The 16,117-nt window shown below is 39.0% G+C and overlaps 1 protein-coding gene across 1 annotated transcript in view; it reads right to left on the reverse strand.

Moving 5' to 3' along the window:
- Positions 1 to 30: 30 nt before the first annotated feature.
- Positions 31 to 16,117, reverse strand: part of LOC149300714 (calcium-transporting ATPase type 2C member 1-like) — a 31,190-nt gene continuing 15,103 nt past the window's right edge. The window contains exons 11-26 of the mRNA XM_089484930.1: positions 14,744 to 14,868; positions 12,048 to 12,145; positions 11,280 to 11,375; positions 8,836 to 8,925; positions 7,341 to 7,445; positions 6,263 to 6,419; positions 5,449 to 5,619; positions 4,595 to 4,692; positions 4,044 to 4,094; positions 3,591 to 3,757; positions 2,413 to 2,481; positions 2,196 to 2,312; positions 1,962 to 2,109; positions 1,235 to 1,330; positions 781 to 922; positions 31 to 158 (exon numbers count right to left, since the gene is read on the reverse strand). Coding sequence (XP_089341056.1) covers positions 31 to 158; positions 781 to 922; positions 1,235 to 1,330; positions 1,962 to 2,109; positions 2,196 to 2,312; positions 2,413 to 2,481; positions 3,591 to 3,757; positions 4,044 to 4,094; positions 4,595 to 4,692; positions 5,449 to 5,619; positions 6,263 to 6,419; positions 7,341 to 7,445; positions 8,836 to 8,925; positions 11,280 to 11,375; positions 12,048 to 12,145; positions 14,744 to 14,868 — 1,858 coding nt within the window. The remainder of the gene's footprint in view (positions 159 to 780; positions 923 to 1,234; positions 1,331 to 1,961; positions 2,110 to 2,195; positions 2,313 to 2,412; positions 2,482 to 3,590; positions 3,758 to 4,043; positions 4,095 to 4,594; positions 4,693 to 5,448; positions 5,620 to 6,262; positions 6,420 to 7,340; positions 7,446 to 8,835; positions 8,926 to 11,279; positions 11,376 to 12,047; positions 12,146 to 14,743; positions 14,869 to 16,117) is intronic.

A 16,117-nucleotide genomic window follows, 5' to 3' on the forward strand; every position in this document is an offset into this window, starting at 1 on the left:
AGCTTTTGCAGTTAAAGAACGCAATAAGCATCATACATCGAGAAACAAAGAGGACGAAGAGTCGTTTTTCTGGAACCCCTCCTGCCTCCTTTCCACCTTCTTTATGATTTCAGACACTATCCACACAGATGATGTAAGTCCTATCAAGAACAGCAGATCTAAATGAGGAAAAACAAATCATTAGTATAAAGCACACCCTTCACATAGAGACAATCTGCAATTACTCTAATTACACTTATGTGAACAGATCATAGGGTTGTTAGGCTAATGTTGTTGCCATATCAACAAAAAAGTAGGTTGTTATGTATATCTACTATTTTGGTCCAACTTGTCTACTTAACATGGAAGGATCAATAAAAGTGTATTCACAGATTCTCATTACTAAAACTATAGTACAATTTTAATTTAACAGAGCAGAGATAATTTAAAGGGACAGTCTGATGTCCCTGCATCGTTGCTATTGAAGCATTCATTTTAAAGTATTTTTTGCATTCTATCAAAACTATAAAAAGTGAAAAATAAAACACCCTACTGAATGTCCAGTCATGCTTCTTTATTCCTCCATTACCTGAAATCTTACCACTGAATGGCTACTTGAAGCTGTCAATCAGCGGCAGGAAAACACTTTATCTACTGACAAGCCTGTTGACTGAAATACCTAAAAAGGGACTAGAATATGCAAATCTATAGATGCAGAAAGCACATTACCAGATAATGTACATTTGAGCATCTTAGTAAATTGAGTCCAACTTTCTTTTATCATAAATCATGGATCAATACCTTGAATGCTCAGACTCTCCGTCTGAAAAACCTTCTGCAGAGGTGGGAAGTAAATGACTAGTAACTGTCCCATTATGGAGCCGAGCACGGCGTAACAGAACATCTTGTTACTGCACAGTCCTATCTCAAAGACAGACTTCGTCTGCAACACAAAAAGAAGAAGACGGTCAATGTTTTCACAACGTGGTTTTGCAAAGGGAACCGGTACCTCTTCATTAGAAAGAACAGGAGCAAGTCTTACGGTAATTAGATTAATAAAATTAGAAACCTTTAACATTTCTTTCTTTTTTTATAAACCTGTTGCTCGACTGTAGAGAATGCGGACATCACAATTTCACAATATTGTAAATTGGTAGCCATTTGCAAATGTTAACTAAACAGTGTGTCTATGATCGCATATAAATCTCGGCCACTATTTATATGTTGAGAATAGCATTTAACATGCGTTCCTCACCTGTGATCTTGAACTTAGTGCATTGAACATGTCGAAAAACACAAAGCAGGTAAATGTCATTGTCGTATCTCTGGGAGTTATAAGATTATCTCGCAGCTGGAAAGAAAAAATGATTATTACATTTTTCACGCAATTAACAGACACAATGTAGACCCGCTCATTAAAATAATGCAAGCTCATCAATATCAACAGAACATAAAAAAAATACTTGAATGATTTGTAACAATGATTAGAACGCGTCAATTCCCTTTAGCACAATGGGTAACGGTCTTGGCTCCCTCCTACTTCCTGTTTCTGGACCAATTATAAAACTGTTTACAAATATTCAAATCCGCTACATGCTTAGCCAATCAGGAAAGGCTCAGCTGCATGGTCTTAGGGAAAGGAGATTTGAAATGTCAGAGCTAATCGTCCATTGAAAATATCTTCCATCATACCGTGTTTTTAAAAAAAGAAATACATTGGGGACTAGACTATTTGTGTTAAAATAAATACAAAAAAAGAGGGAAAAAAAACTCATCCAGCAAAGTTAAGAAGTTCACGGTTTCAAATTTTGTAACTGGCAAGTCTCAAAATGATTAGGGTTTGTTAATCGGCCGGTAGCAAAAATAGCGCCCTGTCTTTTTAAAACAAATCATTTTAGCGTTTTATTTATATTGGCTAGGACAGTCTTGGTCTACATCCAGACAACAGGTTCTACCAGAGTAAATGGCCGACTGCAACCTACCTCTCTCCAGAAGACAAACAAGGTCCCACAAACGATGATAATCGAAGAGATGAGGATTTTGATTATCAAGTTTTTAGTCAGAATACTGTCCTTCAGGTTTCTTGGAGGTTTCCTAATCACATCATTGTCAACTGGTTCTACACCAAGGCTGATAATGAAATAAGATAATAATTAATAATAATACACTGAAAAATCAGGAGGTTTTCTCAGCCGATGTCTTAAGGACATCTTTACCTTTGAGCTGGAGGGCCATCCATGATGATATTAATCCACAAAATCTGCATGGCATTGAGTGGGTTGGGGAAGTTCATTAAAGTTGCAAGGGATATTAGAGTCAGAGCCGCTATACTCCTGTCAAGGGACACATTTACAGATAAAAAGTTTCATGGTGAGTAATAAGCTATTGCAAGTACAACTACAGATGATTATATGGACATTGCATGGTACTCACGTGCTTAGCTGAAAGCGAACAAAATTTTTTATGTTGTTGTAGATTCCTTTTCCTTCTTCAATGGCTGACCTGAAATCAAAGTCATTCAGCACATGATTACCTACTGGCAAGAAAATGATTAATTCCTAATAGAACAGAATAAATCATAACCAGAGGCAGAAATAAGCAAAGTGTTTATTCTCGAATGAGTCCAAGGTGTTCTGGTATACATTTTGTAATTTTTTTTGTTTGTTTTTTTAGGACATGTGCATAACACACCATACCAAGTCACACCCGTCAATGACCCCTGTGAGCATTACATAGACATTTTAAGTTCTGATCAAATAATGATGCCTGGGGGTTGGAATTACTCGTATATCTCCTTAAGACTTGGGAGACTACCAGCCAAAGATGTGAAGGGTATCTGTCACCTTGTAACATGAATATGATAAATCTATTTTGGTTGTAATTGATGTAGCTCTTCTTGAGATAGGTAGGCGTCTAAAAACGTTTAGCTTTGAACATAATAAATTATTTGCACGTGTATACGTATCCATTCATTTTGCTGACCTTAGGTCCATCTACAGAGTAAAAAGGTATATGATAATCTCCAGAGAATTACAGACAGTTATAAGACAATTATAGAGACATGTTCTCATCCAGTAGCATTATGGTATTAAAGCCATGTTAGACCACAAACAATACCTGTGCTGCTGAAAATAGTATTAGTGTTCCTAACCAGCAGGACAGTTGTTTGGAGTATATCTTGAACTTGCACATAAGGATGTTGTCATACTACATTGGAGAAACCAGCTCCTTCCGGATGTCAGACATTCATTCGCTAGATAATTAGTTACGTGTGCCAAGAACCTGCACATCATCCCGGACGTTTGTATGGCAGTTTAGTGCCACCACATCTAAGAAGTGGCATTTAGTTCCACTTACTCCCCAACTAGCTCCATTCGCTTCCTGTGCAGTTCGGCCCCTTTGTCGGCCGTCTCCCACCTGCCTGAGGTAGGAGCGGGGGACCTCCAGGTCATCATACCTGGGAGGTTCCCGGATATAGCGTCACATGTACATTAAATGGAAAAAGATGGGTCTGCAATTCCTTGTTTGCAATACAAAGAGTGATCAGATGGCACAGTTCATCATCGCGTTGTAACAGTAAATTGAACAAACTCATATCACATCAGACTCACATGATCGTTTGAAAGTCATCCTCCACAAGAATCATGTCAGCTGCTTCTTTACAAACATCAGTGCCGGTTTTCCCCATTGCAACTCCAATGTCAGCAGCCTTGAGAGCCACAGCATCATTCACTCCGTCACCGGTCATGGCAACAACAGCACCAGTGTTCTGTAGACTCTAAGGGCAACACAGAGACATAACACAAGTTTACACAAACTTTATGTTTCACAAACAAATACTAAATATACTTTTGGTATGAGATATTATGATGCATTCTAGCAATGTGTTTTTTGAGCATATAATACATTTATATTATATATATATTATATATATATATATATATATATATATATATATATATATATATATATATGATGTGTTATACCACTAAAAGTGGCACAGTCTAGAAATCCCTCCACTACTGATTCCCATTACTGTCAATAGACACTACAAACACACTTACCTTCACAATTTTTAATTTATGCCTGGGACTTGCTCTGTAAAATACAGACACCTGTAGGACAAAACAAAATGAAAACGTAAGATGAATCATTTTGGACTCAATATGCCATAATTCTAAAGAGAAAATGTTGGGCAAGCAGAGGGAAGATAACACTGGTTTACATGGTGACGGTAACATCATAATGTTATTATAGAATGCCTCTTTATGAATATGTGAATGTTGATATTATTATTATTTATTGTTTTATATAGCGCCATCAAATTCCGTAGCGCTGATATCAGCTCTAGGAAGAACTCCCAAAATATATACGTGATCAGATAAGTAATCACTTTCATTTTGGGGGTTCTTTTTTTCTTCATGTAGTAATGGTTCATTTTTAACTCATATTCCCAAAAATGTGAAACCTCTGTGTATTCTTCCAGACAAAAAGTAAGTAGACGTTTCATATGAAGCGACAGTCTTTCATATATGGTATAGGACAAAAGGCTATTATAGCCAGATATAATAGTGGTTTTCTAGGACAAAAGGCTATTATAGCCAGATCTACCAACCTTCGGCACTATTTGGGAGAGCTGCTGAATGTCCAGTGTATCTACTTCTTCTCCAGACAGAGGCTGAAATCCTTTGGAATAGAAGCCTAATCGGCTAGCTGCGGAGGAAACAAAATATATAAGGTATCAGAATAAGTCAATTTCCTTTTATGTATGTGCGCTTTTCTTTTAGGAAAGGCTACAGGTACAGAATAGAACATATTCACCACTCAGTACAGCAAATCTCAGTCTTATGTTATATATTTAATAACATAAAGCTGGCAAGTTTGTCCATGACTATCCATAGCACTTGTTTTAACCATAGACTCTCAAGGTTGTGTTCGGTCCAAGGTGACTGAAATATGGTCTGCTAGGTGATAAGTTGATGGGCGAAGGTAAGAGAAAGAAGGTACAGAGGAACTGAGCATGGCAGAAAGTTTACTGGGCATATTATATATTTTAACACATCTAAAAGTGATTACATAAATGAAACGTGGACTGTTAAATATCCAGCTTTTTAGATGCTAATGAAACACTGGGGTGTGAGTTGAGAACAAGTAAGCCCTCGATGCATTAAGCACTTCCAGTAAATGCTTCAACACAATGTATCCTCCCAGCAACCTTATTATGTGAAGTGCTGATTCACGCTGAGAGGATTCGACGTGAAAATGGCCGATTCCTTCTTAGCATTGTTAGTGCTAAGACGGCATCTGTGAATTTCATTAGACTATTAGTAATGTCTGATCTGAATGGATCATCATATTTTATCCACAAACAGCTCTTTTACAGTCTACACAACACAGAGGTGGGGCAAGCATTTTTATTCAGACACAAGAACTGCTAATAAATAAAGTAATGATGGGAGTCCTCCATACCGATGGCAATCGCAGTCTCCTGTGAGTCGCCTGTGATCATTTTAATGGCTACTCCAGAGCGGATGAGTGCAGTGACTGCCTCCTTTACACCTGTCCTCGGAGGATCGATCATTCCCACCAGGCCCAGAAACGTTAGCTGCCCCAGTTCTGAACCAGAAGCCAGAGCAATAACTGTGATAAAAAAAGAGTAGAAAGTTATACACAATCTTCGGTCAGGCACAGCTAAGGATGCAATGATTCTAGATCCCCGTTTTACACAGCAATTCAAGTCTCAATTTTTGGTTCATTTTTGGTTGTGGACATGTCTCCAATGAATGACACAATAGGACAACACAAACACGGCTTTTGTATGTCCAGTAGGTAATCTGCCCACAGTATCTCAATAGCTGATCCGGTTCAGAGAACTCCTGCCGTAATATGTGTACACCCGTTGCACGTCTTATTACAATCATACCTGGGAACTCTACAGGTGAAGCAACGCTTCTCCGGTTTAACACTTGAATCCCCCAGGTTGCGGAAGCGGGGGTCGGGACACACCTCGCTCCCCACCCATTTCCCATTTAAGTGGGGGTATTTCCTGCGACCGCAGCAGGAACACCCACCGACGGCAGCGGGCAGACCTGGCCACAAGGGAAGGCTCCAGGTAGCCGGAGCTTAGAGGTTCCCAGGTATGATTATAATATCGTCATAATTACTACACCAACTGAACCTTCGTTATGCTGCAATATAAAATTTAAAGAGCTAGGCACAACAATTCCAGGTCTCGTACGGCCTCAGATCTCTGGCAGTGAAGAGTGGCATCAGCATTTATTACCTCTAAGGCCTGCTGTCCCCATATATGCAGTCTCCTGATGATAGAGCTCCCTCTGCTGTTGAGTGAGCGCCAGCGTCTGCCCCTTGCTATTGTACGTGGTGCAATATCGAATAACTTGCTCGTAGGCGCCTTTCATAAAGCAGATCTCTGGTTTATCCTAACCAAAATCACAAGAATATCATTAGACAGACAGTTCACATTCTTCAAACACTTTTCTAGAGATCAAAAAAAGATATATAAAGATATAAGATATATTAAAGCTGAAATGCTTTAAGATGAGAAAGCAAAAAATAAGTTTTTAAAAAGGATTTCATCATTCATATAAAAAGGACTTTAAGTTTTTTTAAAGGCACTTTGTTCATGATGTAATACCCAACTGCCCCACTCAGGAGTGTTGTATATACGATCACACAGTTAAGACTGAGAGCTTTGGGGCCGAGAAGCTTTGAATTAACTTATGAAGCGGCAAAATCAAGTGTTGAAGGTAAGGTCGCTTAAAGGTACCCTAGGGAGCCTACCATTATTTGCGAAGATTTATTTGAAATGGTCACCTGCTTTGATTAGTCTGTTTTATTCTTGCAATGTGTAAAAAAAAAATGCCAGCATAATAGGTAGGTGAATGTTTAATCTCTACAGGGTCCTGAATCATGGTACAGTAATGTTCTGCTATCGCCAACACACAGCTGGTTAGTAGAGAACGTACAATAAGGTTAAGCATATCTCAAATAAAGACCCAGCATCTGCCTGTGGGTGGATGACAATGATCAGTTGCAGAATATAGAAAAGCAAAAAGAGCAATATGTACAATTCATCCTGTGGCACAAAAATGAAAAGTCTGCTTAAAATAGACCTAGCAAATAGGTTCCTCTTCAAATTACGGCAATAAACTAAAGAAACAGTCATGCCTTGTTTTCTTATTTGTGTCGGCGCACCTTGTCTTACCGCTCAACGATCAGCATTTCACTGTGCTGCAATGTTTCAAAATCTTTACATCTTTGGTACCTTCCCAGTATCACTAACTTAATTATTTTAGGAGAACTCACTGGACATGCCATTCAGTTTTAGCTAAGTCACATACCTGCTGCGTCCTGTGTACACATCTGACGGCCATCCATTTTTGTTCCGAGCTGAAAGGGTACTCTGCCTTACGGATATAATCACGTCGTAGGGCCTCCAGTCCCATCTATATGGAGAATGACATGAAACAGACATGATGTCTACCGCAAGCAAAACTGACACAGGCTAGGATTTTATTTCTTAACCTTCGTATGTTTATTCTGATCAAAACCAATAAATATCATATATATTTTACCAAGCTCTGAAATCTAGCCTGGCTGAGAACAGACTAAACATCTACTGCAATGTCTACAATATATTAGAATAGAATTCTATGTTGCTTGTGCTATTTCAATAGCAATGAAGTCCTTAACACTTAGTGTGTGCTCCCAGCATGACGTGTTTATTATGCTTTGGCCACTAGATGGCAGCCTTCTCTCGACTGCAATATAACATTCCCACCTTCTAATTATTATAGTTTTCTTTGCCCACGATTGACATTAGCTAATTCGACACTTAGCAGTAATAAAGTCAGATGCATTTTTAGGGTATATATAAAAGATACACAGTCTCTTCTTGTGTAATGTTAGCAAACATAACAGTTTTAAAAATGCACTTAATTATAGTGATAATAGCATAAATAGTCATCTATGACATACCTCGCTTGGGGTCAAACGTAACATGGGCCTGAAGTAAAATGCAATGAAGTATATATTGAACCTATATGTTTGTAGGTAACCCTCTGTTAACAGTTTAGGTAAGTAACAATACATCTTGCTTATTATACATTGATATTATTACATATCAAAAGTGGCATCTGCTTGCTTATAGTAACAATGGCAATTTGAGTTGGCAGTTGGGAAGTTTTACGAGGACTTGTCACAGGTTTTAATATACCGGTAATCAAATGATTTTTTTGCTGAAACTAGTGCAAGCTTGTAGCAGAACCAGCATTATCTGGCTAATTTCCTATTCTGAACTTCTCTCCCTTCTTCTCCCCCAAAACTTGTGAAGGCTTCCTGAACCAATCTACAACAATCAGCAACTTAATAATAAGGCAGATATGGTATCTCGGAGAAGATAAGGAGGGTGTGAAATAAAATAATGTTTGGACAGTGGTTAATACATATATCACCATCAAGCTCACAGTAGCAGTGAATAACGCATGATATAACACTGCCCTTATAGAGCCCTCGAAGAACATAACTGTTTTATTTGGTATGTTACTTTTGAGGATACCATAATTATGGTGGTTAATATAGCAATATATAAAATTCCTTGAATGGGATTTCTGATTTCTCCATTCAATTTTTGTATGAGAACATGTACAATCTACATTGATCAAATAATGCCTAGATGAGGATGTAAGCACCTACACCGAACAGATCGCGATCATGGAACGAACTGAATAGAGATTTGTGTGGTTTCACTAAACATGAATTGATTCGGATGGGTACTGGAACAAACAGCCAAGGAATGGACAACTACTTGAAATAAATAGACAGTTTATACGTTACCTTCATGGCAAGAGCAATTAGGGCTCCCTCGGTGGGCTTCCCCATTAACGTGGTGTTCCTTATTTCAGCGTCGTTGCACACACAGCCCGCCTAAGAGAAATCCACAATAAAAACAATAATGAATGGCACCTCTAGGTCTAAAGAAGTACTTTTAATAAAACACAACCTAGGACTATAAATGTAAAAAGTGTATCTAATCTGCAAGCTATTTAAACGTACCTGCATACAAACGTACCTAGCATACATACACACCCATTTCCAGCTAAATGTATATTTTAATAAAGCATTAGATAACCTAATTAGCTATTCTGGTGAAAAGTGTAAAAAGCAGTCTTTTTAGCTTAGCAACCGATGGGATGTTCCTGCCAATGGGACAACTCTTGGTTGCAATGGCGATAAGACTACTTGGCACTAGAATTGCACATCGGGATGACAGGGTAGTAAAAGGCTAAACATTAGTCAGTCTTCAAGAAGATCCACGATATAGGTGGAAGCTGGAGAAGGTTGCTTCGTGTGAAAGGCTATGAGGCGTTTTCCCAATTCCCTGAATACCTTTTAAAGGAGCAATCAAACCAAGTATTTCCTGTAAAAAGATTAAGCTGGCCGTACATAACATGGGGGAGACTCCTTGACAGTCACATAACAGGTGTTGACCCTTCATAATGCGTATCGTTTCAGAGGATGTGGATTTTGTGTCTTCTTGTCTTTAAAAGGTTCAGGCATTTACGGGGTAAATTTTAGAAATGCATTTGAAAATGCATGCCAGATAAAATGATATAGCTCTACAGGCAGAGACTGAAACCAAGTGTCATATAAAACAGGTTACAACTATTTATAAAGAATAAGCTGGCAACGGTAGAGAAAACCACCTACGTGATGGGGGAAAAAAACTGTGTTCTATGCAAATGGGTTAAAAATGATCTCAAAAACGCATAAGCGTGTAATCATCTATTAAAATCTCAATGCTATTTTTCCAAGATGAAGCCAATGCTGTTAAGCCACGGAAACAAAGCCCTTTGTGGTTCTAACTCAGAGGAGGTATACGGCAGGCACTGAATGAAGGTTTTGTATGTTGAGTTATTACAGAACATTGTGAAATTTGGCCTCTGAAACGAAGGATTGTTCTCCCTTTTATTAGTTTTCTGGGTCACTGCTGAGAAACGCTTTTAAAAGCACAGTCCAGATATCAAACTCAGGTATCGGCCCCTTAGATGTACCCGTTATTAGGGTTTATTGTCCCTTTAAATACCGTTCTAACCATTGTATGACCTATTTTCCATCCCAGGGCTGCCCAGCTGGAATTCTTATGCATTCTTAATCCTCAAAATAATACTAAATGATATGATAATCAGAGAAATTGTCAAGACTGTAGTAATCTGTCCTGAAGGAACAATGAGGACCGTGCTATTTTATGTTATTTTGAATACTGCGGGCACAGCGAGAGATTGCGGGGAGGTTTCGATTGTTTGTTTGATGTCAGAATATGGCTCTTACAATCTGACAAAGCTTACAAGACAAAACTAAAATATAATACTATCATAAAGTGGAAGATAAGTTACTCCCGTTCAATGGGGGATAGGATTAGCTTGCAAGCTACATTACGAAAAATATGGCCTTTGGGTATATTTCACACTTAAGAATATCAGAGGTTTGCAAAATGCCAAAGACAATATATCGAAAGCGATTAGTGAAAATAAGGACACATAAAGATGACTTTATTAAAACGGAGAACATTGCTCCGGTGCAGATGATCTCTTATAAACCCTCTGAACAACAATGAAAAACGTAACAAATTGATTTACACACATTCCCGACCTTATAGAGTAGGCGTGTGGGTAATTTCACATTACCCCGGTGGCTGGGTCACAATGACTGGCGCTCACTTTGGGACATCCAGAAAATTGGGGGTAAGGAGTGAGAATTTATTAAAATTCAAAACGGATTGATCTGTATAGCATCTATAGCGCCCGTGACTGCCCGTGACTGCCAATATCACAGCCAGGATCCTAAGATCCTTACAGAAAACCAGACTGCCATGGGCCTAAGTGCCATTTCTGGTGACTTCTCGTGCCAAAATGTGTATTTAATGGGGATATAGTGGGGTGAAAGGTGGTTGTTTTTAGTTCTGGTGCCACTGGGAGCGGGATCTGGCCGTTCCATGTCAAGCTGACCTGAGCAGATGGTTCCGGTAGACGCTAAACATTCTGATATTAGATGCTCAGCGAGACATAACTAAGAGGCATAACCGAACCATTTATATTACAGAATAGATCAACAGAGCGTAAGGTTATTGTGTGAAATGTATTACAAGATGTAGCTACAAGTCGTGAATTCAGTATATTTAACTCCAGCGCGCTCTGTAAATCGAACTTCTGACCTGACATTTATCAGCCTGCCAACAAAAAGAGAGGCCGGAGAAAATTAATAATTAGTGGAGAACTTACTTCAACCACCTTACTTATTGATGGATTGCAAAACCCATGAATAACATCGCCATCATGGATTACTTCCCCAAAGCGATTGTAGCCGACTCCAGTCACCTGGAAAACACAAAGCCATGGTTAACGACGTATAAAAGCACAAATGACTGCCGCTTCCACATGGCATTCTCTCTATCATAGATAACTTTTTGTAAAAAAAAAAAAAAAAGGTAATTGTGCTGTACTTGCTCTCATGGGCTCTATTAAAACAGAAAACTGTCTGAAGCCTGCAAATCTGTCTCGCTAATATAAGTGCCATCACAATTTTAAAGCAGATGCATTTTTTCTTATATCTTTCTAACCGATATATTTTTCTTATATGGGGCTTCTGAATTATAAGCATGAAATAATTCTGTGCACTTTGTTACCTGTCGTCCCCCATCCCAGGAGATCAATTTAAAAAGACTTTCTACACTTTCATTGACACTTCCTGTGCCAAAAGTTAAACACTATCCTACACAGCAATGCTGAGCAAAAAGTAGATTTGTGTGAGAGCCATGTTGATCCTAACTCAGGAGAGCTTCAAGCAACTCGGAGTACACTTTATCTGGTAGTTTCTTCAACACTCAGGTTTTAGCAAATACAGCCAAATCAACAATCCCAGAGAAACACGTCTTAGTGTGGCAAATTCAGATGCAAATATGATTTCGGAACCCATCTTTGACATACCCGCTACCCATTAGTATTAACCACCGGGGACCGAAAGCATCACAAAAACCCAAAATTCAATACCTCTGCATGGAGTCCGTCTGACGTGAAAATGTGGGTGACGGTCATTTCATTCTTGGTCAGCGTTCCAGTTTTGTCAGAACAGATAACATTACAGCAGCCTGAAAGAGCAAGAAGAGGTGTTCCCCCTTAGTACGTGTCAGCTTCATGGAAGAGCGATTATAGTCCCTTCTTACCATTTATAATAGCGTTCCCCAGGAAGGAAGGCTTCAAATAGTGATCTCTTTAGTGCTAATACACGAGGTCTTTGGGAAAAACCTCATCTCCGTTCATAATATTGCGGATCTAGTGTGTGGTGGGTTCTATCGTTCACAAGCCAACACTAGACCGGAATCAATATTTTATTGGTATGACTAATGGCTTGGGTAATCTCCAAATCCTGATCTAAAAGCCTCAAGGACAACAAGAACATTTTCTCACTCAAGCAGTAGTGTGATCCCAATTTGCACGACACCTTCTCTTGAACACACAGAGAAAGGGTTCAATTAAGGAGAGTAGAAACAGATATGCAAAAAAAACATGCATTGACTAAATTTCGCCGACATATTTGAGTGATGAACGATAAGGCAATCCAACGAGAAGTCAACAGGTGGTTAAATAACCTATGGCAACTGAATATCGTGTGTTTTTGAAAGGAACAGGTGAATCCACTAAACCATCCCCCCAGAAGCCCAACAGAATAATTAAAGGGCTTCAGCAGACATAAAATTGTCTGAGCTATGTTACAAGGGCTATTGCACCTAAATGAGTTTGCATGAAATCGCCGGCTTGTTCTCTAATATGCCATCAAGGCTCCTCTGGGAGTCTGAGCAAATGCCTTGTTCTTGACAATAAGCCAAATAAGCGACTTACATTTTCACTGCTCATAAACAAGCAATCGCAGGGAGAGGAGTGTTCTTCAACAGAATGAAGCAGGGCAGACCTTAGCAGTCTCTAAAAGAACGTGCACACGATGGTACGAGTGCCTTAAATGTATTTACCAGAAGAACCAGTCTGCCATTACTGAAATCCATCAAATGAGTGTTTCCTACGGTCTTAACGCATCAAAGCCTTTGTGCTGCGGGAGCTGTTACCGTTTCAAAGCCAACTTTTAATTATTGGCATTTTATCATTAGAAAAGTGCAATCCTGCCCTCAAATTAAGAGTCCTACTTAAAATGATTAAGGCTCGGTGCCTTCAGAGGGAAAGAACCCTACAGCTTTATTACTTAGCTCGGTAAACTAGCATGACCGAACCCTGCCGGCAATGGTAAGCAGAGCGTGAAACATTCTGGGCAATGTGTGTCTCACTAATTACTTATAGATACCTATCTGGGATATTTAAGCCACTATTAAATATTGAAGTAACATAATATTACTTTTTGTTTTAATGTTGCTTAAGTGTATATTACATTTATTATTTTTTCATGATTTCAATATAAAACTGACAGAATCTTTTTGTCATGGAATTTTAAAAAAATTGTTATTCTGAGTCATTCTTCACATTTTTCATTCCCGGATTGTCTGAAGCTGCTGGTTTCTGTAACATAATAATATGCAAAATGCTAAATAAGGATTTCAAAAAAAGAAAAGAATAACCAACGCAATCACCCACACAGAGTATTTCCATGGCAAACAATCCGCAGGCCATTTAGCTAGCACACTGGCCTATCATTCCGGTTACTGACCACCACTTCGTTCAGGTATCTATCCATGATAGAGGGAGCAATACAAGGGGGGTGGACTAACAAGATAAAAAGAAGCAGCTGCTGGGTGAGAAATTAAGCAGCATTTAAAGGGACCATTTTCTGTACTCGACAGCCCCACTAATACAGAATGAATATTAATGTGAGTATTCTTCAAAAACAAGAAAAAAAAAATGAGGTAGAAGCTGCAGCCCTCCTCCTCCATGGTCCAAGCAGCCAATCGGTGGCAGGAATGCTCTCCTACAAAAAGGACCATACATGCTTTAAAGGACACATCTAACCTTTACATGTTTGGGTTTTTTTTTTCTGACCACCATGGAAAAAGTAGTTCCTTGAATTCCGTGGGATATATAAAAGTAATTTAATTCCTTCTCGAATTAATACATCCTATATACTTTAGGGTACAAATTAGATATGTCCCAGAAAATATGGCCAATATGGTGATTACAGGTTACAACTTTCCAAAATGTCCTTCTTACGCAGATCCAGATAAAGACAAAAAGTATTGTAGAGCGTGAGAGAGATGTGACCTTAAAGATACAGGAAATTCCTTATTTTATAGCAGCTAATGATCCTACTTCTCACCTCTAGGAAAGCTAGTCTGGAGATGGCACATGCCCAAACCGTCACTGATATCATTGCCTCTTCATGGAGGAGAGTTTGACGCTCTTCAGCAGGGTTAATAAGACAATGTGGAAATATGGAATATGCAAACAGCCTCATTGATTGTTGGTAAATGCTACGGATATTTAACTTAAAAGTTTACCTAGTAGAAGCTGAGATCTGTGTGAAACGGTAAGCAGTATCTAATCATTTTCCTCTGCTGAAGCTTCCTCCCCAACACATACACAATCGCAAAGACTACCTGAACCAATCAATAACAATCAGGGAAAGATGCTATTAATTTAGGGGGATTCTGTAGAATTAAACATATCAAACATTAAAACCGAAGAGATTGCCATAATACAGATGGAGTTTAAGATCAAGCTTGTAATTTACATATTTGGCGCCATACCAAGAGTTTCCACAATAGGTAATTTCTTTACGATCGCCCGTTTTTTCACCATTCTCATCACTCCTAGGGCCAGGGTTACCGTAACCACAATAGGAAGCCCTTCGGGGATAGCTGCTACAGCCAGGCTGCAAAAGAAGAAGAAGAAAATAATAATAAGAGCCATTTAGCCATAAACCAGAGTTTGCTGGCCAAGTTGATTCTGATGGCAGCTGTTATGCAAGGTACAAGCGATTGTTTGCCCGTTAACTCTTGTCATACTCAATTCCAAGCAATCTGGTTTTACACAAATAACAGTTCCAGAAAGCTGGTATGGAATTGTGGACAAAATAGTAGAAGGGAAACAATGCTCCGTCTTATTAACTGATGCTTGTATGATGCATTAAGGCAGCAAAAGCAAGAGACACCCCTGACCTTGCCACCATAAGACAGCAACGTTCAACCATTAATGCACAAGTTGATGACCTGTGTAGTAAACACGGCAGCTATGTTTGTACCAGCCGTTGTCTGGCACAGTGGAGGTCTTATGACCATTTTTTTATGTCACTGACATACATGACATTCTGAAAGGATCAGATCTCCTTAAAACTACACAGCTAATTTTAGCTTTGCGTTCAGTCACCAAGCAAATACATGAAATATACCGCAAGCTTCTTTGTTCAAAAACGTAAGGTAAGTGCCAATTGGATGGAAAAGGTGCATCATAATGTGTTTTTTTTCTTCATGTATTTATGCTGTGGTTCCAGAGAATCATTTGCTTGGTTCAGCAAGCTGTGTGCCCTACTTCAGGCAGCAGGGGCATACATGTTGTTAATATACAACAGCAAGATCACAATGGTGTGAAATTTGTGGCCCTAGCTTGACTACTAAGAATACCGTGTACTATAGACTCGGATTCTTTTATCAGATTGGCATTTATGTAATTTAAATTATATAGGGTCCGCAGTTGACGACTTTCAATTTTACAGTAAGGGATAAGTCTTGGACCTTGGTTGTATTTGGCCTCCAGAAATTCTGAAAAAGCTTTACACCACTCCAGCCAACACCTGGCATTGATCACAGTGATTTTTAGCTTGCGTGTAGCTGCTTGGCCATAGAAATGCATTTGATGAACCTCCTGACGCACAGTGCTTGCACTGATGTTACTTCCAGAGGCACTTTGTAACGCTGTAGTGCATAATGCTACAGAGAACATGTGATTTTTATGCATTTCAGCAACCCCATTGTTGAAAATGTCACAAACTGACTAGCAAAGGTGGCCACATTTAATGCCACTGGGCTCTTGAGTACAACTCATTCTATTTTCAATGTTTATCTATGGAGATTTAGCCATATGTGCTTGAGTGTATACACCTGTTGTCAATGGAGAGTGTCCAA

The sequence above is a fragment of the Sceloporus occidentalis genome, unplaced genomic scaffold (genome assembly GCF_023333645.1).
Source record: "Sceloporus occidentalis isolate IW3139 unplaced genomic scaffold, rSceOcc1.0.p SCAF_23, whole genome shotgun sequence".
NCBI classification, from domain to species: Eukaryota; Metazoa; Chordata; class Lepidosauria; order Squamata; family Phrynosomatidae; genus Sceloporus; species Sceloporus occidentalis.